Raw genomic sequence first — 24,716 nt, forward strand, 5'->3', positions numbered from 1 at the left:
TGCTTTTTTTGAGTTCCAGTTTGTGAAGAATTGGTTTGTCCAATTAGAATTTGACCTGCAATTTGATTTTTTTATTTTAATTTGGTCAGAAATTAGTTTTCTTAAGCTTTTCTGAACTTAAATAAGTGAGAAATTGACTTTCAGATAACAAGTTGGTGAAAATTTGCTTTTTTTGAGTTCCATTTTGTGAAGAATTGGTTTGTCCAATTATAATTTGGCCTGTAATTTGATTTTTTCTTTTTAATTTGGTCTGAAATTGGTTTTCTTCAGCTTTTCTGAACTTAATTAACTTCCACACAAATTCCTCCAAAAATACGATTTTAAATTTTTCCATATAATAAAGAGGTCCAAATATTCTTGACAGTTAATTTTAGTTGGAACTTGCAAGTTGCAATCAATTATGAATTCTAGTGTGATTATAGAAAATTTAAATGAATCGCGTAAACGCCGAAAAATTGGTACAGTAATGAAAAATCATTTACAGACAAACATTTATATGAAAGTGTTGATGTAACAGTTGATTTATTTGATGTGGGAAATCTACTATTTACAAAAGAAAAATGTGGCGACTTTTAAACAGCACTTAAAGTGCCAAAATAACCAAAATTTCATGTTCTTTTCATGTGTTCGTACCAGTTTAAACGTCCTTCAACAATTTTGTTTTTTATTGGTTTCTATTTAAGCTTTTTGATGACTACTCCACCTTGTCCTTCATTGTTTTTCGTGTTATTTTTGTTAGTTGTTTCATCTCTGGTGATATTAATCTAGTCTGTATCTTTTTGTTCATTACCCCTAGGTATTTAAAAATGATTATTTTATCCTTTCATTATTCATCTTTTTGCATTTTTAAGTGGGTCAGGGAATCGGCAAAAGGATCATACCTCATACATCGTAGTTAGTATATTTTTGATTCAATTTAACACATATTGTATGATTATTTCAGACAATAATTTCAGTTCTTTATTCCAATTAGGATTAAATAATCATTATAGTGATAATTGTCAATATAAATAATCCTCATACTTCTAAATATGTATGTATAAACAAATCGTTAAAACTCCATACCGATCCTTCAAGGTTATTATTTAGTACGTTCAATAATTATTTCACGTATTTATGGGAAATATTCTGAAATAAATTTGTTTTATTATTAAGGAAGCGAATTTTAAAAACGTGCACATATTCATGAGAATAATTTCATTTCAGATAACTGAATATTTTCCTTTTAAATATTCGAATATATTTAAAAAAACTTGCTGCGTTTGTACATCTAAATCTTTATTATTAAATTCGTACCTGTCTTTATTCTTCCTAAGCCCATGGTCTATTTTTTTAAGAAATCTATCAATTCAATGAATCTCACTAAGCGACGCCACTGCTTATCGCAGTTTTTCTGGCAGGAATATCTCGAAGAAATTGTGTACATATGCCTTCCGACAGCTTCGGCCAATGGAAATGCATTCATGTTTACAAATCGATGTTTTCATTGGTAAACAGTGGAGATAATGAGTCCACGTGAACTGACGGTTTCCATTTCTCAATTTGATATGAGTGCCTGTCTTCTGCCATTGATATTGGAAGAACTATACTAATAATTGTTGTATTAGAGGATACTATGCTTATGGATTTCTTCTGTGATGTACGGTATGTCAAGATCTTTGTGGGGAGTAGCATTCGATGCTTACCAAGGTTCATTCACTATTGCATGTAGTATTTTGGATTGAAACCTCTAAATGATAGCAATATTTGCTTTACTGACACAACCCCAAAGTTAATATTGGTTTGATCACAGTCAACCCCAAAGTTAATTCAGATTATCTTCCCGATAATTTATGTAACTCTTTGAAGCGCAAATCAATTTGTTTCCTCTTTTTGACCATGTGTTCTTTCCAGTTTAGCTTTGAATCTGACACTGATGGACATTGTTTCTTTCTCAAGGTTCAAGTGATGGTATCCCAGACTCGATCAGTGATGTGTCTGAGATTTCTTATTTGATTTTGATTGTTAAAACTTGAATAATTGAAGTGAGATGGAAGATGGAAGGTAATGTTTTATTTCGAAAAAAAGGCCTTCGTGCCACACCTTTTCAAAGGTTTGACTTATGTCAAGGAATACTGATGACCAATATTTTTTTCCTCGAAGGATCTGTTGATAGTATGTACAATTTAGTGGCATTGTTGGATGGTAGAGTGTGAATATCAGAAACCAAATTGGTAATTCGGACTTTCATTAGAATCGAACTTATTCTGTGTCAAGAAGTTTAGATGTGATTGAAAAAACTCCAATAACTCGAAAACTATTTGAAAAAAACTTTCGTAACAAACAATGTAGGGTACAAAATTCTACACAAAAAAGTATCCCGCGTATTTGTTTCTAACCTAAAAATTTTCACCTTAAAATGGTTTAATACACTCAAAAATATTTTGTATCGCGAATAAATCGAAAACTACGAGGAATTCAAAAAAAGTGTTGAAACAGAAATGTACAGCACAAAATTCTCTACAGATTGAGCTACAAACATTTTTTCCTAGCCTCAAAATTGCCACCGTGATATGCGTTCAAGTACTCAAAAATATTTTAAATCGCGAATAACTCGAAATCCATGAGGATTTTGACAACACTGCCAAGACAAAATATTTAGAGCACAAAATTTTGTACAATAGAGTTTTATATTATTTTCTAACCTTAAAATTTCCATTATAAAATGGGTTTGAACCCTCAAAAATATGTTGAATCGCTAATAACTCGAAAACTACGTAGAATTCGATATAAAATACTAGAGAAAAACCTGTAGAGCACAAAATTCTGCATAGATTGGTTCCCAATCATATTTTCCTAGCCTCAAAATTTTCACCGTAATACGCGTTCAAGTACTCAAAAATATTATGAATCGCGAATAACTCGAAAACTATGTAGAATTCGATAAAAAATGCCGGAGAAAAACTTGTAGAGCAAAAATTCTCCATAAATTGGTTCCCAGGCATTTTTCCTAGCTTCAAAATTTTTACCGTGATATGCGTTCAAGTACTCAAAAACATTTCGAATCGGGAGTAACTCGAAATCCATGAGGATTTTAAAAATACTGCCAGGACAAAAAATTTAGAGCTCAAAATTCTGTACAAAAGAGGTTTATATTTTTTTCTAACCTTAAAATTTCCACTATAAAATGAGTTTGAACGCTAAAACATATGTTGAATCGCTAATAACTCGAAAACTATCCGAAGAAAACGGCCGTAATAAACAATGTAGGGTACAAAATTCTCCAAAAAAAAAATATCCCACATATTTGTTTCTAACCTAAGAATTTTTACCTTGAAATGGTTTTATACACTCAAAAATATTTTGAATCCTGAATAAATCGAAAACTACGAGAAATTCGAAAAAAAGTGCTGGAGCAAAAATGTACAGCACAAAATTCTCTACAGATTGGTCTTCAAGCATTTTTTCCTGACTTCAAAATTTTCACAGTATTATGATTTCATTTTGAATCGCTAATAACTCTAAAACTACGTAAAATTGGAAAAAAAATGGCGGAGACAAACTTATAAAGCACAAAATTCTCCATAAAATGGGTTCATGTACTCGAAAAACATTTTGAATCGCGAATAACTCGAAATCCATGAGGATTTGGAAAATACTGCCAGGACAAAAAATTTAGAGCACAAAATTCTGTACAAAAGAGGTTATATTTTTTTCTAACCTTAAAATTTCCATTATAAAATGGGTTTGAACGCTCAAAATATTTTGAATCGGTAATAACTCGTAAACTACGTAGAATTCGATAAAAAATGCTGAAGTAAAATCTGTAGAGCACAAAATTCTCCATTTATTGGTTCCCAAGCATTTTTTTCTAACCTATAAATTTACACCGTAAAATGGACTCTCGAAAAGTACCACCAAAGTATAGAAGTATTTTTATTTCTTCACTACCTTTATATTGAAGGAAAAAAATACTCAAATAACAGATATTAAATGAAGCTTCGAGAAAGATTAAATATCTTTTAAAGTATACTACACTATTATCTCTTTTAAAAAATATTTTCTTATTGATATAGGGTGAAATTGAGGTTTCTTCTAGAATGTTCCCATGTAGTCAATTATTTCTTTATTAGTAACAATAACAATTAATGCCAATTTTTATTTATTTATGCTAATTAATCTGCTTTTTCATTATTATATTAAACTAGTTATTCAAGCTTAATATCCATACGTATCTGAATTATTCGGATATCTCTAATCTACAGGGTGTTCCGGGACTTGATGCAAAAAATTCGGAAGTGAGTAGATGACGTGAAAATGATGCTGTGACATAAAAAAATCTCATACGATCCCTCGTTTCTGAGTTATATGCGAAATCAGAACTGAATTTTTGGTTGATGATTTCGTAACTTTTACAGAGACAATCTGTACACTCTAAAGACAAGAAAAATGAATCTACTGAGTTTCGAATTTTTTTCATTCACTTCTAAATTTCTTTCGATCTTCATAACTCGTTTCCAAGTCATTGCAGCAACTCTAGTATGATTTATACTTGAGAGGTTATGGGTTCTTAAAACATTATTATTCAAAACAACCTTTAAGAAAATTATTTTTTTTCCAGAAATGAAAGGAGAACAAGAGGAATCCCATTCACCAACCAGTTCGCCAAGTACTAAAAAAGGAAGTATCAGTGACGGGCTGCTGATAGTTCCAAACAATGTGAGATGCTTATCAAAAACGGTTACAGAGCATAGAAGAATGGGTTCCACAGGTTAAGTGTCATGTTTTTGATAGTTTTCCAACAATTTGAACCGTTTGTTTTCCATAGAATTTATTTGCGTAAACTAAACTGCATTGATATATCTAGAAGTCTTTTCCATAAATTTGATATCTTAAACCTTTCTTTTGGTTATACAAGAGTCTACGAACAAAGGATTAATACAATATTCTATGATTCTTTTCTAGAAACAATACAAACTTAACTAAGGAAAACACATTTTCTTTGCCAAAAATCAATTTTATGCCGTGCTTGTAGAAGGATTTGTTTTTTTCCTCAAAATATGCTTCAGTTTCTGCAATTGATTCTTAATTAGAGTTAAACTGCTTACCGGCGAGCATTTTTTGGGGATCAACAAAAAGCCAGTAGTCACTAGAAGCCAGATCTGTATTATATGGTGGATAAAGAAGCAATTCGAAGTGTAATTCAGTCAATTTAACCATCTTTGCCATCGACTTATGAATCGGTGCAATGTCTTGGTAAAACAGACATATGAAGCCGTTTTTTCTTAATTTTTGCATTCAACAACTCTATGTAATATTTGCTTTTGATTGTCTCTCCCTTTTGGAGATAGTCGATGAACAATACTCAATCGGCATCCTAAAATACTAAATCCATAACCTTCCCAGCTGAGTGTTGTGCCTTTGGATGCTTCGGACGTGGTGCACCGGCTGCAGTCCACTCAGATGGGTGATCGTTTTGATTCCGGAGTGAAGTAATGGATCCATTCATTGTCTGATCTGATTTAATACGTGTAAACATGTCCAAACACTGCTCTGAATCATCAATACGTTGTTGTTGTTTTTGATCAACTGTGAGTAAACGCGGTACCAACTTTGAAAAAAGCTTTCGATTAGAATATCAGCAATTTGTAGACTTAATGTGCTCTGGAGTAACCACCTCAATTGGGCGACCATCATCGATGTAAGACTACATTTAAATCCAACAACAAAAGGTTCTTTTCGATGGAGCAGAGTCCGGATAACATTTTTGAATCCATTGCTGAGGTTGTACAGTAATTTGTTCTTGTCAAGAGGCAATGATTAATTATGAAATTATTTTGAAATTAACACATACAAATTCCTGAAGAATTTATGTCTAAATCCGTCATATGCCTCTTGCTGATTTGCTAACTCCGATATGAAACAATTCAAAATGTGTAATCGATCTTTGTTCAATTTAAGTATGTTTTTCTATTTATCGAGAATTGTTTCCTTATCTCAAATCATAATACTCGGGCATGGAAAGGAAATTATAATCTTATTAAACCAGTATTTATAGTTTCTTTAACGAAACCATTAGGTGTGCTATTTTTTTCGACTTTAAAAAGACAATAAAAAAAGCATTTTCTTTTTATATTGTATTTTCGTATCCGCTCAAATAAAATCGTGTCGCTGCATAATACTTTAAAGAGACAATCCTTTACTTGTCCTTGATTTTTTTCAGGTACCACAGGCGATGAATCTTACACAACAGACGACGAAGATGACGTCGACGAACCTGATATCACAATCAAAGATCACGTGACCCGTAAATTGTTCAATAATCATGACCCCGGGACATTTGGTTGTTTTTCTGATATATCCACAATAACCGATAAAGTCAGACACTTAAGTGTGATGCATAGAAATAGTTCGGACAGTTCGGTATATAGTGACAAATACGCCGAAGAATTATGTTTGGATGACAAGAATCACGATAGTGCCGCTAGTAGTAATTGTAGTTGTGCGAATGCCTCAGACGAATCAAAAGAACAATCTTTTGAAAGATTACGAAGCGAATTGAAAGAAGCTAATCAAGTACTGAAGTTACGAGATCAAGAATTGAGTCGATTGAGTAGAATACGACAAGATGTCGAATCGGAATTGGAGGATTTGACAGCCAGTTTATTTCAGGTGAGTTGATATGTAGCTGCCACAAAATCTTGTAAAAAATGAAGAAACAAACAACTAAATAAAGTCACAAATAAAATCTACATACACTTAAGAAAACTACATTGAAAAGGTGGTACTGTTTTGAATTAGTCTTAGAATATGGACGAAAGAATTTCCGGAACCGAGATTTCAACTTTCGTTTGAAATTTGCTCCCTATAATCTCGGTTTTGTGCGTTATGACGGCCTCGGCTTCTCCTCGGGAATCATGACCCGCAAGTCCGAGATTTACCTTTGGATCCGTGTAGTATATACAATTTTTAAACATTCTTTTATATCAATACGTTAAATAAATTCGTTTTAAAGTAAAATTGAATCTAAACATATGATATACTCCAAGTAGTATCAGATGTAGTACGAGGTCTGGCTATTAAATAAAGAGACTGCTTACGAAAAATGGTTTTATTATAAAAATTATTCTAAATTCGAATGCTCCCCTTCAATATACTCCCCTCTCGTCACCACATACCTTTCCATACGTTTTTTCCATTGATCGAAGCAGTGCTGGAAGTCTTCTTTAGTGAGCGTCTTCAGGAGCTCTGCCGTTTTTTGCTTTACCGCTTCCATCGACTCAAATCGGATCCCTTTCAAAGCAGATCTTTTTCTAACCTTTCAATGAGATCTGAGCAGACCCGTTGACGCAAGAGCTTTTGGTCTGGACTCAGATCGCACTACTCGTTTTTTACCCCACTCGTCTAGGGCGCCCTCTACGCTCGCAGTCTCGTTATTTAGTAGCCATACCTCAGACAAGGTTCAAACATCAAGAGTGTTGCCACTTATCCAATATGGGAGATCTAGAAAAAAGTTCAGAAAATAAAATATAACCGTTGGTTAGAGTAACTCCTGCTCAAAATTGATTTATAGCAGTAGAAGATTAAGCAATATAAGACATACAGATGACAGAAGTATATTCTGAGATACTCTCGGAACTCTATAGACGCTGATTAGGCACGTAGTAGAGTATGGCCAGCAAAATGGTGGTTGAAGTGTGTTTTTAACTTTAAGGTAAGTGGAGTAACTACAAATAGAAAAAGGAAACTACAAATATCTAGGCACAAATATAAATTGTCACTCTGTGGACAAAAAAATTGGCATGGAGAAGGCTGAAGCAATGAATAATGTCATTAGAAGCTGTTATTTACCGATAGCGACGAAAATAAATGGCTGCACTGATTAAATGGAGACGAATCATGGACAACGAAGAAATTTTTGAGATGTGGTATTATGGATATGATTACCAATTCCGTGCTACAAAAATATATGAGATCAATAATAATGTCAAACCAAGCAAATTGGAATATTTGTGTCACATAACAATTCCTCACGTAAAATTTATCTAACCGTTTCTCTATCGTCGTTTACAGCTTCGGCAATCATCCGGATGCTCATTGGACGATCTGTACGCACAATTTGGTTGATTTTGGTCACTGTTTCCATAGTTGAAACAGTCACAGGGAGATCTAAAGCGTTTATACTACTCAAAACCACGCGCACGAGATAGAGAATTGTCCGGAAAGGCCACTTGCAACGTTTATAACACGAAGTCGGAGTTTTTTTTTTTCAATTTAACGAGAAATTTGAGTTTGATACGCTGCTCCTGTTTTTCGTCACAGAAAAACTGTTAAACTTTTATAAAATAATCAATTTTAAACTCAGCATTTATTTTATTATATATACTTGTATTTTAGATTTAGAATAAGATCTTTGGTGTAGATTTTTAGATAACTTTTGTTCAGTTAATATTGTATCAATAAAGTTGTTATTTGTTTTTTAAAAAAAGGTTTTCATCGTGACAAAACGTAATTTTCGTTTCAAATCGCTACTTCACAAATACTATAATATTGATGGAAACGTGTTTTGGGACGTGCACAGACAAGATACCTAGATACCCCACCCGTCTAGGGCCCCCTCTAGGAGCGCAGTCTCGTTATTTAATAGACAGACCTCGTATAACATGCCAGAATTTTGACATGAATCCCAATCTTACAACTTTGTTGTAAAGTCCACTAAATAATATTCATAGATAACTAGGAATCACGTTATATTGATTTTAAAAAGTAATTTTATGGTTTCAAAACATTCGAGTGGAAATTAGAAAGATCAAAAAGTTATTTTGAATCGATCTAATCACTACCGTATTATAACTGCAAAGTGATTTCGTTAGTGCCAGATACTGGTGGCCATTACGTTTTTGTCTTTGGAAAAAAGTGTTGAATTAAAATTTTAAATATGTAATAATTACAGAGTGTCCTTCAATTATCACTATATTCTTATTCGTATAAATATCAAATTTTATCGTATTGTTTTTATTTGTTATAAACTATAGGGCGGGCAAAAACTTTTGACCGGTAGTGTATATACGAACAATATATATTTTGCCATCTCAGAACTACCCAGATATTATACTTGCATTTTTAATAAATCGAATCAATTGAAATCTTCGCCACATGATAGAAAATGGCTGTAAATTAATGGAATAGTCCATACTAATTATCTACGAAAGATCATAAATAAAATCACAAAGTAATTACTTAGAAGCATCAAATTTCCTTTTAAATTCTAATATTATATTACTTTTTTATTGCATAATATATCCTGTTTGATGAGTATTAAACAGTATTTGTGGAAAATTGAAAAAAAAAACAGTTTTAATTAATAGTTTGAAGCTAGATCGTGTCAGTATATTTTATTTATTCCATAAAATTACACCCATTTGGGATATTATTTTTATACATAAATATGATTAGTAGAAACGATAAACTTGTTCTCTCATACATAATAATAAGGTTCAACATGCTATTTTCGTTTGAACATGATATATTATATCGTATTCTATACACGAAACTAACAATATAGAAAATTATAGAACCCATCGTAATTTACGGTAGAAAGCTACTACATTTTCTCCGAAATTCCTGCTAATAAGGTCTGGGTCACACCGTCCGGGCAAATAACCGACTCGCTTCCAAGAGAAATTCCCAGTTTTGGACACACGATTCGAGCGAACGCCATGATTGTACCAGATTTTCATTTTAGATCAATAGTCATTCAATCTTTTCGAAAGTATGGAATTGTCGAAGTATAAGATACTAACTGTTCTTCAATACCGAAGCTAAAACGCTTTAGAACTATTTAGTTTCATCCTATTTTGAAAATAAGTTAACATTGAGACGCAATATATAAATTTCTAAAGTTGTTGGATGATTATAATAAGCTTTTAACTATTTTTGAATGTCTGTGGTGTCATTTGAAGAGCTTTTAGGAAAGATGAAAATATATATTCAAGATTACAGCTTGAGAAACTATATTGCAACTATCCCTGGTTATTTTTTTCCTTATAAATATCTAATATTCCATCCCAAAGTTCAGGCTATTTTTATACAAGACCCACCAATAAATCTATTGCCATGATTAAGCACAACTTTACACGGACACTGCTATTCAAACGACACCAAATAATACAAGTTGTTTCGAAACACAATATGTGAGGGTTAAAGACGACGAGCGATTGTCCAGGTCCATCGTCCGCAAATCCTTCGTAGGACCTAAACTATTTTATGGTATCCTTTACAGATCAATATTGACAGTATTGGAGAAGAAGGTAGATAGTTAATGGGACAATCTACAGGGGTTGAGACAGGAAAAGACACTCTTGGGAAGCTATAACCAGCTGAATGTATTATCGTATTAATGACTGATGTTTTATTTTTCATCATAATTCATTGTTATTTATTAATTTAAACAAAAATAAAACAAGTAGTTTCAGAAAACTAAAAATTTAAGGTTATGCAAAATCATCGAATTGAAACTGTCAACTGTCAACTGTCAACATTGAAGTGGCTACTCCAGAACGTCCCGAAAGTGTTTTGCAGTAGGGAACTGTCACTTTCACCACACGGAACACTCAAAACGCGACTTTCGATATGTAAATGAATATAGAACGAACAACTTTCAGATGGCGTCGTCTAAAAACATTATTGAATAGTATATAGAATATCGAATTCGAACAAACCTAGCACTAGAAAGAATATATTACAAGCTAAGTTTAATTAACTAAATAAAAGTTCCAAGACATGTTCTGAGAGCCCTGAACAAACACAGAAAGAGAGGCCACTAAACAGGTCCAGGCTCGGATAAGAGCATTCGAATTTAGGCGATTAGAGACTTTGATTATTTACTTAATAGTAACAGAGCTAGCAAAAACATATATTTCAATATATCTTTCTACAAAAAGCAGAAATTTGAAAAGGTAAAAAATGTTGGATATCATGAAGTTTCTAATAAAGTAGATAATGAATGTTGACGTTGAGAAACGGCGTTATGGAAAAACTATTAACAAATGCTTTTGAAATTTTTAGAAACTTAGTGAATCATCCGTTTTGAATGTGTGATTAACTGATGACAAATAAATATACTTCCTCATAGTTGACGCGAGTTTTAATAGTTTTTATATTAAATAGTCAATGAACCTATTTTATACCACGTTTTTGCTTTTATAAATTCAATTCAAAACGATATTCATCATCAGTTCCGAAATTACAGGAAGAAAAATTTAGATTTTACTGTTTAGCAGTTTATTCAATTCCAACAATGCTTGCTTCAATCAAAATAATTAGTTACGTGATTTAAAAAAATATGAGCCGCTTCTTTCATGTATGTATGCCACTTCCGTTTTCGTTTTTATAACAAATAATATAAAAAAGTGTGTATTAGGTCAGTTTATGTAATATGAAAATAGTCAAATATCACGTTCATAAAATTCTTTGTTTATAAAAACTGCTAACAGCGATTCATAATTTTATCGATTGCCAGTACTACATTGAATCACGAATATTTATCATTTCCTGGTATAGGCAATATTATTAGTAAACCATTATTAACCTCAAACTAGTATTATCTACATTTTGTTCAGTTAACTATTTAGTATTATCATTAGGATTGGAAAGGGTAGTTGTTTCTTATTGCCTTGGTAATTCCTTCGATCGTCCTCGTCCCAACCTTTGGAGGCTTTCTAGAATGGTATAGCTGCAGATATTGAGGCAAAACTCTTCCACTAAATGGTAAATTTCAAAATTTTCCATGCTGTAATAAAGAACAGAACTAGCAGTCTAGATTGTGTTATATCTTTGATAAGCGGCTTCCGTGTGCACTATAATTAGGTCTAATAGTGTCTTTGTCTACCATCTACTTACCTACAGTATTCCCGTCGTCCAGTAAGATATTTTATCTAAGTTTTGGCAATCTACTTTGCTTTTCTCGATTTTCCATAGCTTGAAAGGATTCTTAATCCACTGCAGGTTCGGGTCCCGTTGTAATGATGTTGAATATGATCCTCAACAAATCCCATAAGGATCATTTTTCTTAAATAGGCAAAGTACCTAAATCCTGGAAAATGTTAAAAATTGCACTCAGCGATGAGGATCATTTTCGCTGATTTTCTGATGTTGATATATGCCAGTGTTCTCTGATATTTTGCATGAAATATTTAGAGGATGATCTTCGAGACTGTTGATCGGGTAATAGATCTGTCTGGCTACTTCGAATTAACCTCCAGTGACCCACCTGGAGTTGAATAACCCTAAACGAACCATAATCTAAATAATTTTCAATGTCTACGGAAAAACTTCGAAACCTCATGTAGCTGGAATTACGAATAATGATTTGATAAAAGCAACGCCGACACAAAATACTGGCCGCTGACTTTATTTCTATCATTGCTCAACCATGTTGGAATTGAAGATGTTATTTTATACAGGGTATTTACAAATTGAAGCGAAAAAATTCAGGAGGTGATTGTTCATAATAAATTAAGCCCACCCCTTTCCAAGATATCACCTTTAAAAGGTGGTGGCTAAAATTAAGTTCTTATTTTGTTTTATAAAAAAATGGTTTTAACATTCTCCAAAATATTCTCCATCAAGATCAATACACTTCTAAATGCGTTTGAACCAATTGTGGAAACATTCTTTCCATTCCGATTGGAGTACCTCCAAAACATGTGATTTGAACGCATCAACTGCTTCTTCAGACGTAGGAAAACGTTGACCTTACAATTTATTTTCGATCTGGGGGTATAAGAAGAATCATTGGATGCCAAAACAAGGATTGTACGAACAGATGATCCATCAACTTGATATTTTGACTGTCAAAAACGTTTTTGTTTGAAATGATGTGTGAGAGCTCGCATTGTCATGAATCATCTTATCCGATTGGTTTTCCTGATTTTCTCAAACACTCCTAATAAAAAAATGCTGGTTTGCTTCGTGCGCCAATAACTTTTGTTGGATTTGGCTTGTCTTGAAAGACCCAAACAGTTGATTGCCGTTCAATTTCGGGTTCATAGGCATAGATCCATGATTAGTCACCAGTCACGATCTTGTAGACATCTTTTGAAATACAACGATTGGATTTTTTCAACATTTATTTGCACCAATCGATACAAGCAAACCAATTCTAAAAAAATGGTTTTAACATTCTCCAAAATATTCTCCATCAAGATCAATACACTTCTAAATGCGTTTGAACCAATTGTGGAAACATTCTTTCCATTCCGATTGGAGTACCTCCAAAACATGTGATTTGAACGCATCAACTGCTTCTTCAGACGTAGGAAAACGTTGACCTTACAATTTATTTTCGATCTGGGGGTATAAGAAGAATCATTGGATGCCAAAACAAGGATTGTACGAACAGATGATCCATCAACTTGATATTTTGACTGTCAAAAACGGTTTTGTCTGATTTCTTCTTCGTTTGGTTTCTCTTACTTTCTCAAACACTTCTAATAAAAAAAATGCTGGTTTATAATTCAGAATTGACCGTTCTACGTTGCTCTAATGAAACGGTGGGAACATGTCCAGTTATAAGCGTCCATTTGCTTCGTGCGCGAACAACTTTTGTTGGATTTGGCTTGTCTTGAAAGACCCAAACAGTTGATTGCTGCTCAATTTCGGGTTCATAGGCATAGATCCATGATTAGTCACCTGTCACGATCTTGAAGACATCTTTTGAAGTACAACGATTGGATTTTTTCAACATTTATTTGCACTAATCGACACAAGCAAACCAAATGATCATGCAATATTGAATGTATGTGAGGATGAATGTCCAAGGATGTCTCGAACTCACGGTATGTCACATGACGATCTTGCAATATCAGTTTTGAACAGCATCGATTTTTTTTGATACAACAGCCGATTTTGGACGATGAATGAGTACATCACTATTACTATATCTCAAAACTTAAGTAGCCACCCCCGTATATCTATTGCTAAGTTCTGGTTTTATCGCCAAATCATATTATAATCCTTGACTTTAATTAATTAATAGTAATTTGATAATCGAATATTAATTGCGGTTTTACTTTTTGTGTATTTCTTTGCGTTTTCTTTGTTAAATACCGGATGAATTATCCAAACCTGTTTATTGTTAATTCTTAACAGTGTTCTTGGTTGCATGCATCCACTTCTAATACTATAAAAGAAACGACGTTTCTTATGTATTTACTTTTCCTTGGAACAGAAGTAGCACACTAAATAACTAATTAATAAAAATGGAAAGTGAGCCCGATTATCTATATCCTCTCATATCAGAAAATACATTGAAAGTATTTGAAAGTAAATGTCATCATCATCATTATCTATATTAAAATCATAAAATTGTTGAAGTCATTTAAATACAAAAAAAATCGATAGAAGAGATGTTATCGCGAAACAAATTAATAAGATATAATTAGAGATGGGATGTATTAAATGTTAAGCGAGGAACAATCAATATTTCATAAATATCCACAGCATTCATACCAAATCAAGAAATGAAAAATAATGTATAAAATTCGGTAAACATCTAACAAACAAACCGTCAGTTCACGTGGACTCACCAATTCACACTGTTTACCAATGAAAACATCGAATCGTAAACATAAATGGGTGATTCCGTTCTAACTGTGATATTCAATGTCCTGTATTGTTTTTTTGTACTAGTCATTAATTAATAATCAATTAATAAAAATTTTGTGTTAATTGAATAATTCTTAAGATATTTAAACATTATTTTTATACAATATAACTTGCCACTTAAAGAAAACTTATACTACATCACTTGAATGTCAGTACCGCGTCATGTCCATTCCTAGAATTTACCGATAAATTATTAATTTTTTTTGTCGTAACAAATGATTTAAACTAATTACCTTATAAATTCTAATGTTTATGATCAAACTGAGGAAAATTGATGCACTTGTTGTTTAATATCTTAAGTTACCATGTCAGTACCGTGGATAAATGAGTCAGTACCGTGGAACTCAAAATCCGACATTTGTGTCTTGCTCGTGATACTTTGAAGTTGTAGTAAATTCCTCTTAGAATTTTATTTTTACAGTAAAATAGATGAATAATATGCATACAAAAGTTAGAAAAGTTAAATTTTAAAATCTTGAAATTTTGAATACAAAAAATCACAGTTAGAACGGAATCACCCAAATGCATTTCAATTGGCCGAAACTGCCGGAAAGCGTATGTATATCATTTCTTCAAAATATTCCTGCCAGACAACCTGCGATAAGCAGTGGCGTCGCTTAGTGAGATTCATTGAATTGATAGATTTCTTCAAATAAATAGGAATATGGCGTTTTTTAGACCATGGGCGAATTAAGACAATGAAATTGTGAGAATATAGACGGGTATAAATTTAATAACGAAGATTAAGATATACAAACAGCAAGTTATTTTAAATATATTCGAATATATTCAGCAAAAGGATCCAGTTCACGTCTGGTGTCCTGTTTAAACAAAACAGGCAAATACATTTTACTCGTCTGTTTACGTTTTATAATTTAATATTCAGTTTTAGCAAGTTAACGAGGTATAATAATGATTTTTTTCTAAGTTCCAAGTAGGACTACAATTAAGTGCATCCGTCTAAACAACTACGTATAATGCTGTCCAATTTATAATGATTCGATGGCCTTTTTCTAAAATGATGTATCTACGCCTATGGTAGATAGATCAAACAAAATTGTCGGCAAGGGTTTTTACAATCTGCAATTGATATTGATATAATAACAACAGTGACATAATGTGTTTCACAGTCAAAGGTGACTAATTTGATTATAGTGAAATAAAACAAAAAAACTTCATGACACGCTCCTGGAAAGTTACCGTTGAGAGATTATAAGGTCTCTTCTCGGACTCTAAATAAATTAATAGATTAAACTTGTTCTCAGTATAACTTCTCCTTCTCACTTCGCCCCTAAGACATTCCATTCCATCTGCATTTACTAGGTCGATAAACTCTTGAAAGCAGTGGCGACGTTAGACAAATATATAGGAGAGTGCGATAATGACTGATGTGTGTATATACAAAGTATAATATTTAAAATATAACGGCAACGACGAGATTAAAAATGTTATCGACGAAACAAAAAAATTAACATATAATTAAGTACAAGAAATAATAATACATAATGAGTCAATCGTATATTGAAATATGAGTTTTTCATCTCAGCAAGAGTTTCAAATTCACATTATTTATTTATAGATGAATTGTTAAAAATATACTTTAGGGAAATTACATCGTAACGAAGGTGGTTTGATTTGTAGCTCTGGTTCATGTTTGGCAGTTGATTTGAATTTAAAAGTTAGGTAATTCGTTTTAAGGTTAGATCTTTCCAAGAACTTTCTACACTATAGATTTACTTATATGTCATGACTACATGTACTTTGTCTAAAAACTGATTATTTGTTGTAAATAGTATTTTAAAACTAAATTACACTTACACTAGCTGGAGGATGCGTCGTTCTGTCAGCTGTCAAAATGAAACGGTTATTCAGGGGCACCAACCCACTACAGAAAATTACCAAAAATCGTTTAGGAATGGATTTAATTCTCATACGAAGATGAGTGCGAACTATTTCTAATTTTCATTTTATTTTTAAAAAAGGAAGAACAGACAGCATAGAAAAAAAAGAAACAAACAATAAATAATATTGTCATATTTAGAAATATAATAGAAAGACGTCACGAAAAATGAAAACTCAACGTTCATAGATCTGAGAACAGCATTCGACTCAATCCAAAGAAACAACGTGTGGAAGATATTAAATAAATTAGAAATACAAAAAAATAATAATAACTATCAGAAGCGTATATAAAAGAGTAAATGGGAAAGTATGACAGAATAGACAAAGATCAAAAGACTTTATGATGAAAAAAGAAATAAAACAAAATGACAGTTCAAACCCACTATTGTTCATACTAATAATGGATAAAATACTAAAAATGTAAAGAAACGAAAGAGACACTTGATAACGAACATACGGTACCTCAACATAATTACAATAAACTTAGAAGGCTTACTATACTGGATGTCCCACGACAAGTTAAAACTATCTGTATATGACAAAATACTTTTAGTAAAATCATGAAAATTTCTACGTTTGGGTTTCCGGATACGATCTTTTTTCAAAGATGGCCGACTTTCGGTTCTACCCGAAGCCGACTATAACTTTGTTATTTTAAATGGACTACCCTATATATTGATACATTTGTAAAATCTTCCTTAAATTTTAGTATACTTTTGTCTAAAAACTTTGTTGAGTAATTAAAGATATGAAAATGGTTTCTGTTCGGTTGCTTTTAGCAAGGTCAGACGTATTTGAATCTATGTTGAAAAATTTTTGATTTTATACAGGGTGTGTATAAAAAGTGTTCAAATTTTAACTTAATAAATATCAAATTTCTTCATTTTTTTAAACGGAATCGCACGGTTTTTCCTATTTTAATGCATTCAAGGGTAAAAAATAAGGCAAATTCATATATACTTTCCTATACCTAAACCTTACCGTTATCCAGATATTAAATGTAGAACCGGAAGTCGGCCAAATATTTTAGAAATTTGAGCATCATTTAATTTAGAAGTTCCCAAACTTTTCTACTTCGAAATATTACTGGTTTCGAGAGACCCCCTGCTGAAACATTTCTGCCATATTTTCAAAATTCGTCAAACAATGAATGAAGATGAGTTCTAAAGAAGGAAATTTACGCAGACCCCTTATGAGCCCATCGTGTACCCTTGGGGATTCACCTGGACTACTTTGGAAAACACTGGTTATTGTTACTAGGATAATTTAGCTCCGTTTGTTCATGAAGTAAACATGAGTAGATTGGCTTTTGTTCAACTTGATACGCCACATATTAGTCCATGTGTTAATCTAGTATATGCATGTGTGTAATTTCATATTAGCTTCCTCGTGGTCTTCTCCAATGGCCAAAAAATGTTGTGTTTCCAAAATTGGGTATATCTCTGGTATACAATATAGTACAAGACCTAGTACAATGTCCTCAGCTACTAACACACTCAAATTTTAGTGGTCGCATACTAAACTTATAATTTAGACCCTTATGAAGTTGATATGAAAAAAATGTTCAGTTGTGACAATAAAGTAAAAAGTTCCCATTAATTTTCAATAACTTATTGCCCATGGTACCAATCCAGTAATCCCAACGTTAAATCTATGACTAAAAGAATTCTGGAAGGCTTATTTCGGAATAGCTTTTAGCTCACTATCAGAAATTGTTTCGTAATATTATGTTTGAAGCATTTCTTTTATGGGGAAGAACCAGAAATTGCGTGGTACTGAATCTGGTAAGCGAGGTGGATCTGAACTGTCGTGAAGAAGTCAGACAATCGCGATGGAAGTGACATGGGGCTTTTTTGCAGTCATTCCATTATCACAATTGCCTATTTGAAGAAAAACAAAAGTTTTTACTTTTGCATCTGATTTAAAGACCACATTGCCTTCAAGTGCTGTTTTAAGATTGATGTTTACGATACATTATAGTCGAGATATCACTGAAGCGGCTCGAATAGCCGAAACAGGTTCAAACTTTTCAAATAAATCAAAATAAAAGTTTTGATTAGACATGATTTTAAACCAACGATATCATCAGTAATTTTACATAATATAATCACTCTCAGTCTTGGAAAAGTGAGAATCAATACAATTTTCTATATTAAGCGTGGTTTCACGGGCTGTTAGATGTAAGAATTATTTAAATTTCTATTATTGTGTTTTCTCTAAGACCTTTAAATATTTTTGTCTCTTTTTTTGTTTATAGTCTTTTTCAATAGATACTATCTTTGAAATTTCGACATAATTCCGCACTTTATGAAAATATTTCGAGAAAACTAACTTTCTAAGGTCACCTAGTAATTTAATATCCACAAATATGATAATTCTTGTAGGCGGGTCACAAATACCATCGTAAAGGATATTCACATCCGTTTAAGCGAATACATTCCACAATAAAATAACTCAGATTATAATTGGACGCCCATTGTAAACCAACAAGTGTATAAATTAAAAGAAAAAAAAACTACATTGGTGGGAATTATTTTCCCCACTTGTGTTAATATAGATTTCTACGTTCTGGTAGTCAGTTTACATTTTTGTTCTATTCACCAGCTTTCATTCATGCCTCGGAGAATCCTTGGTTAGAAATAATGTATAATTATACTATTAATTTGTTTTTAGAGGACGTTAGTCAAGAAATTTCACTTATAAACATCTTGAGAGAAAGTTAGTTATCTTGTTTCTCTCAATAAATGACAATAAATTTTTGTCTATAAATACGAAACCATTTATTAAAAACAACCCCTTCAGTTTCAACCAAACGCTCACTTGGAGTTTATATATTGAAGCTGTGATCAGTATGAGCCAAACAGCTCTCTTCTTATACTAATCACTTGTGGACTTGAAAAGAAATTAAGCAACAGACTCTTTAAATCCATAGCGGGGTCAATTCCAACCGTCGCCATGAAGAGTACTCTGGATCTGCCTTCGTTAGATCCGTTTTTAGGATGTGGAGTAGCACGCTGGATCTTCAGGGTGGCAATAGAGCAAAACCAGACAACTCTCGCCTACACAGTTACCTTCTTGTTATGAATGAATATAAGGAAATTTTAAATGTGGTCACATAGATTCCAAAAAACTACAAAGAACTTTACAAGTCACGATCAAAATAATTCGACGGCAAGAACGATCGAAGCTGGAAGAAAGATGAAGTTAGTCTGGGAATGTTGTACCTGGTCATTATCAAGTGCACTACCTTAAATTGTCATATCAGCAGACAAAAAATAAAGCTATAACCACCATCATTGAAGTGATTTTTGAAATTGGAAGATGTCGTGCTCTAAAGTAATGCCAAATTTTACTTTCTAGCAATTCGGTTTATATCAAATATAATTTCACTTATTCAAATCAAAGATGAATGTTGTCGAGTCCATCAATTTTTCGCAAGTATACTATCACGTTTTCGCAACATTTTCTGTTATATAACGACATAGATGATTTACTATTCTTTCATTCAGTCACGACCTCCAACTTCAGTCCTTCGTTGTACAAGTTGAACGCAGTATTAAATGGCTATTTAAATATTTATATAAAAGTTTTTCTCATTCATAGGAAAATAAACATAAAACTAAGGTTATTACTTATTATTTGTAAACAGTTTAAACGGTTAAAGGGGTTTTATCACTGCCTCATCTAAAAATGTAAACAGTAGATTGTTTGGTATTTCAAAAATGTAAATGAATTAGTATGCAACAATTCTGGTTTTGCATTTAATATGAAGATGTTTATTAATTTCTAATTATATAGATTCTGTTAATGGAAAACAGACATAACATCACTTAATTATAAATTAACACACGGAATTATTTTGAATCCATTGTTTTAAAAATATCAATAGTAGCTTCATTTACACAGCTGTTACTTTTTTCTGAATTAACGAAATGTCATGACATTTGACACAGTCTTTTGAAAGTTGGTACTTCATAAACGTCATACGGATTTGACAATTGCAGCGCCATCTGTGTGTCAGTCACACGAGTTATTGAGTGATGTAATATCATCAAGCAACTCACCTATACACAAATTATGACATAATGACAACAGTGTACTGCTAGAAGATGAAAGTACAACGTCTTCGTCACTGTATTCAATTCCGAAAATCTTACTTTTACTTTGTTGCTCATTTTATTCCTATGTTGATCTGTTTGAATGATCTTGGCACCCAAGCACTAATTTAGTAAAGTAATGTCTCGGTAATTTTATACTTTCGCGGTCCCCTCGTTTTTATTTCGCTTTAGAAAATCGAAAAATCGTCCGATTTCAAGGATTTTTTTTAAATCTTCGTTTGTACGGTGGATTCACGAAAAAATTATGGGAATGAAGAAAAATGAAAACTTATATTGGTTTCAGGGCTTTAAATGTTCATGAAAATGTACTCATTCTCGTATAATTGTCAGAAAACCATATAAAATAGTGAGATAAAAATAGATAACAAACAATTTTTTTCCCAAAATGTTTAAATTAACTTAACAAAAATACATGAACTGCGTTTGATGCTTTGTAAAAAAGTTATGAACGATTATACACGAATAAGTGCATTTATGATCACATTTTAAGTCATAAAACTATATGAAATCTCCAGGTAAGATATTTTCCATATTTTTTTTCATAAATTTCGCTGTAAAAACGAAGATTTTCAAAAAAAATCATCGAAATCGGATAGTTTTTCGATTTTCTAGATCCAAAAAACGAGGGAACTGCGAAAGTATAAAATGTCTCTTGTGAAGATCTTATTTAAGTAAGATCTTCATTTCATATTAAATGACCAAATACGAGCGTATTTAAAATTAATCGTTAATTAAAAAACCATATTTTTATTGTGATTAAAACTCCTCAAAAAGTTATCGTTTACTATCAATCGATAATCTGAATTTAAATATAATCTCCCTGTACAAAAGTTATCTATTATAAAGCAAGCAAATTCATTACACTCAATTAAATTTGTCATCGGTACTAAAACGTGGTGTCCTCCATTGACTAGGTACCGACCGGTACCATGCCGTCGATAGTGCGACTTCAAAGATTGGACTTTCACGAGAACAAAATGTACAAGAAGGTGAAACCTCATTGAAGTATTTATGAATGCCATTGATCGCAATAGTTGTGTTGATGTTTCGTACGTCTTGAACACGTGCGTGGAATATGACAGAGAGCGTTATGTAACGTGAACAAATTAAAATATTTTTGTCGATTCTGTTGAATATTCTAGATCCTATTGGAAGTGCTTATTGGAAAAATTTGATTTGAAATGATAGAGTTAAGTAATTACTATGAATTCTAACCTCATCAAGTTTATCATTACTATAAATTGTCTGTATTTCATATTTCTGTCAGTTTTATAGATTGTCAACTTCGTTAAGGTATCATCTTCAATTATTTATTATTAATGTGACTATAATGAACCATAAATATATTTATCTAATTTATAAGATAAGAACTGTAAAACTAATACTTTGATTATTTAATTTGATATTCGTCTAGTACGCCAGTCAGATTAATGTAACCAATTGTAATTTTAAATTATTATTAAATCGTCAGTTTGCTAAATTTTTTTTTAAGAAAGGAACTATAGGATTAAAATTTAGTATGAATCTAGATTTTCAGGTTTAACAGGTGTAAATTTAATCAGGAATTTTAATTTTAATAAATTAATATTGAAGAAAAGATCGGAAGTATTTCGCAATCAATTCTTCTAAAAGTTTTTGAAAATGTACGCAAACGGTTTGAGGAGGAATTCAATAAGAACTAATACAACTATAGACGAAGTTATTTCTTTGACCTCGTTAAATGTTGCCAATCCAAGTACCAATAGTAATGTAACTCCTTTTTCACTTCAAATTAATAATACTCACAGTTGTACTTTTAATATTACTATTACAAAATGAAAATTGATAAAAGTCTTGTCGAATTTTTTCAAGTCTAAGACGTAGAAAAAGTTTTGTATGAAACTCGTGAGTAAAATAACATTTTTTTCACTCGTAGAAATTGTCAAACCGTTCTACTGGTGAAAAAAAGTAATACTTCACTCACTTGTTGTATAAATAACTATTTTTCTACTAAACTCTTCAATTGACATTTCAAAAAACCGAATTTTCAGTTATTCGGTAAATAATAGTAGGAACCAATGAGATTTGAATAAAAATAATGATTAAATGTCCCATCTTATTCTACATGTAATTATTTTTTAAATAGAAATTATTTTTACTTATGAAGAAGATGAATTGTGACATTATATATTTCACAAGAGCCATTAGTAGAACCATTGAAATGCGGTATTGCAAGTGTTTTTAAAATTGAAAAAATGAATCGTATATTTAAAATAATCGTGGAAATAGGTTGCAGCACACATAATGATAAATGTTTTTCAAGCAGAAAATGTTTGCAACACATAATTTCAAACTATTAAGGTTACTTTATATTTTATAACTATTATTTTATTTGGTTAGAATTGGTTAACGTATTTGGGTTTAATATAATTATATAAAGAATATCAATCGTTTTCAAACGGAAACTTTTTAATGCGAAGATATACACAACGAAAACTAAAACACGTGTCATGAAGGTTGCACGTGAAACAACTCTGAAATTCTTAATAGTCTTTTGATGTATAAACCACCAACAAAAGTCTTTTTTTCTATTCAACTTCCAGAAGTTATGGTTGTAATTCAAGAGAAGAAAATTTGGATTGTTTCTAACAATTTGGCACACAAATCGATTCCTTTATTCAGGTGTGAACATTTGCTCTGAATTTTTTTTAAATGTTCCCAATTCCAAATATGTTTTTGTACAACTTACTTGCTAGACAGACAAGTGATCGAGTGGAAAACAAAGTAAACTTCCCTGGAATAAACATGAAAAAGAAATAATCATCAAAACCACAAAAGCTCTGATGGATAATGACCAAACCTGGGATATGTTTCAGGACGTTGTATCGAAAAAGTTAAGCTTTGAGGAAAGTTCCACTTCAATAATAAACTGTAAAAGCAAATGGGATCAAAATGATATACATACGGAAGTAGAATAGGAGTGTACGGGTCCAGAACCAAATACTTTGAGCTCCGATTTCTTAAAATCCAAACTCGTTTGGAATTGCCTAGAAAAATTACACGAACTAGGCAAGAAAAGTAAAATTACCTTCTTCTTCTGTGGTATGAGCTACAGAACAATGGAAAAAGCGGTGAAAGAGAAGGTAGATGGGAGCAAAACCTATTATTGGGACAACCTACAGATGCTGAGGCAGACAAAAACTCTTCTGGGAAACTATAACCAGAATAGTTCTGCTGAATGTTTCAACCTAAGTTGAAACGAATACTAACAAGAGTCCTATCGGGGCACTGTCGCCTCAACAAACACCAGAAGATGCAAGAAGTGTGAAACACTAAGGAATTCCAGAGCACTACACCTGGGTGCGTCTGAAATTGAAGACGAAGATCTCTGGCGATTAAAGCCATCTCACATTCTAGACTTTTTAACAGGAGTGGGATTGATAAATCAGCTATAACACTGTCTTGTCCAGTATCAATCTGTTACTATTTAAATCGAACTAAATTTATCAAACTAATAATATTTTGCTACTAAATTCTGTTAAATATAAAATTTAATATATACATAGATTGAAGTCTTTTATTATTTATATCATTTACAACACAAAAACATATATATACAGATGTCCTAATCAGCTTTCGTTGAACGACATCTAGATATAAAATTTGAAAGAAAAAGCTTTAGATTTTTTACGGGAATTTAATTTTTCAACTTTAACAAGCTGTATCTCTTTAACTCAGTATTTTCGGTCGATTAACGAAATATTATAAAAGCCGTGAGCAGCAGAGCTCCATCACGAAAGTCGAATTTTTCGTCAAATGAAGAATTTAACTAATACACAAACAAATATTTCCTTAAAATGAATTTCTTGGAAATGATATCAATTCTCAATCTTATTTCTTTATATGGAAAATTTGCTATTCCTCAATAACTTTTCATTTCACAAGTTAACTCTCTCTCTCTCGAATGAAAATTCATAATTTCAATAGACCCGGTGGTCTCGAACCCTATTGTTCAATTCCAATTGACAACAAAGAAAAAATTGTCATAATGACAAGAAATTTCGAAAATGG

General features: G+C 32.0%; 1 protein-coding gene across 1 annotated transcript in view; it reads left to right on the plus strand.

Moving 5' to 3' along the window:
* The window catches only part of LOC130897479 (guanine nucleotide exchange factor for Rab-3A-like), a 64,358-nt gene that overhangs the window by 14,097 nt on the left and 25,545 nt on the right, over positions 1-24,716 (plus strand). Inside the window, exons 2-3 of the mRNA XM_057806358.1 lie at positions 4,601-4,750; positions 6,203-6,651. Of these exons, the coding sequence (XP_057662341.1) occupies positions 4,603-4,750; positions 6,203-6,651 (597 nt within the window). The 5' untranslated portion in view covers positions 4,601-4,602. The remainder of the gene's footprint in view (positions 1-4,600; positions 4,751-6,202; positions 6,652-24,716) is intronic.

This window comes from Diorhabda carinulata, chromosome 8, assembly GCF_026250575.1.
Source record: "Diorhabda carinulata isolate Delta chromosome 8, icDioCari1.1, whole genome shotgun sequence".
NCBI classification, from domain to species: domain Eukaryota; kingdom Metazoa; phylum Arthropoda; class Insecta; order Coleoptera; family Chrysomelidae; genus Diorhabda; species Diorhabda carinulata.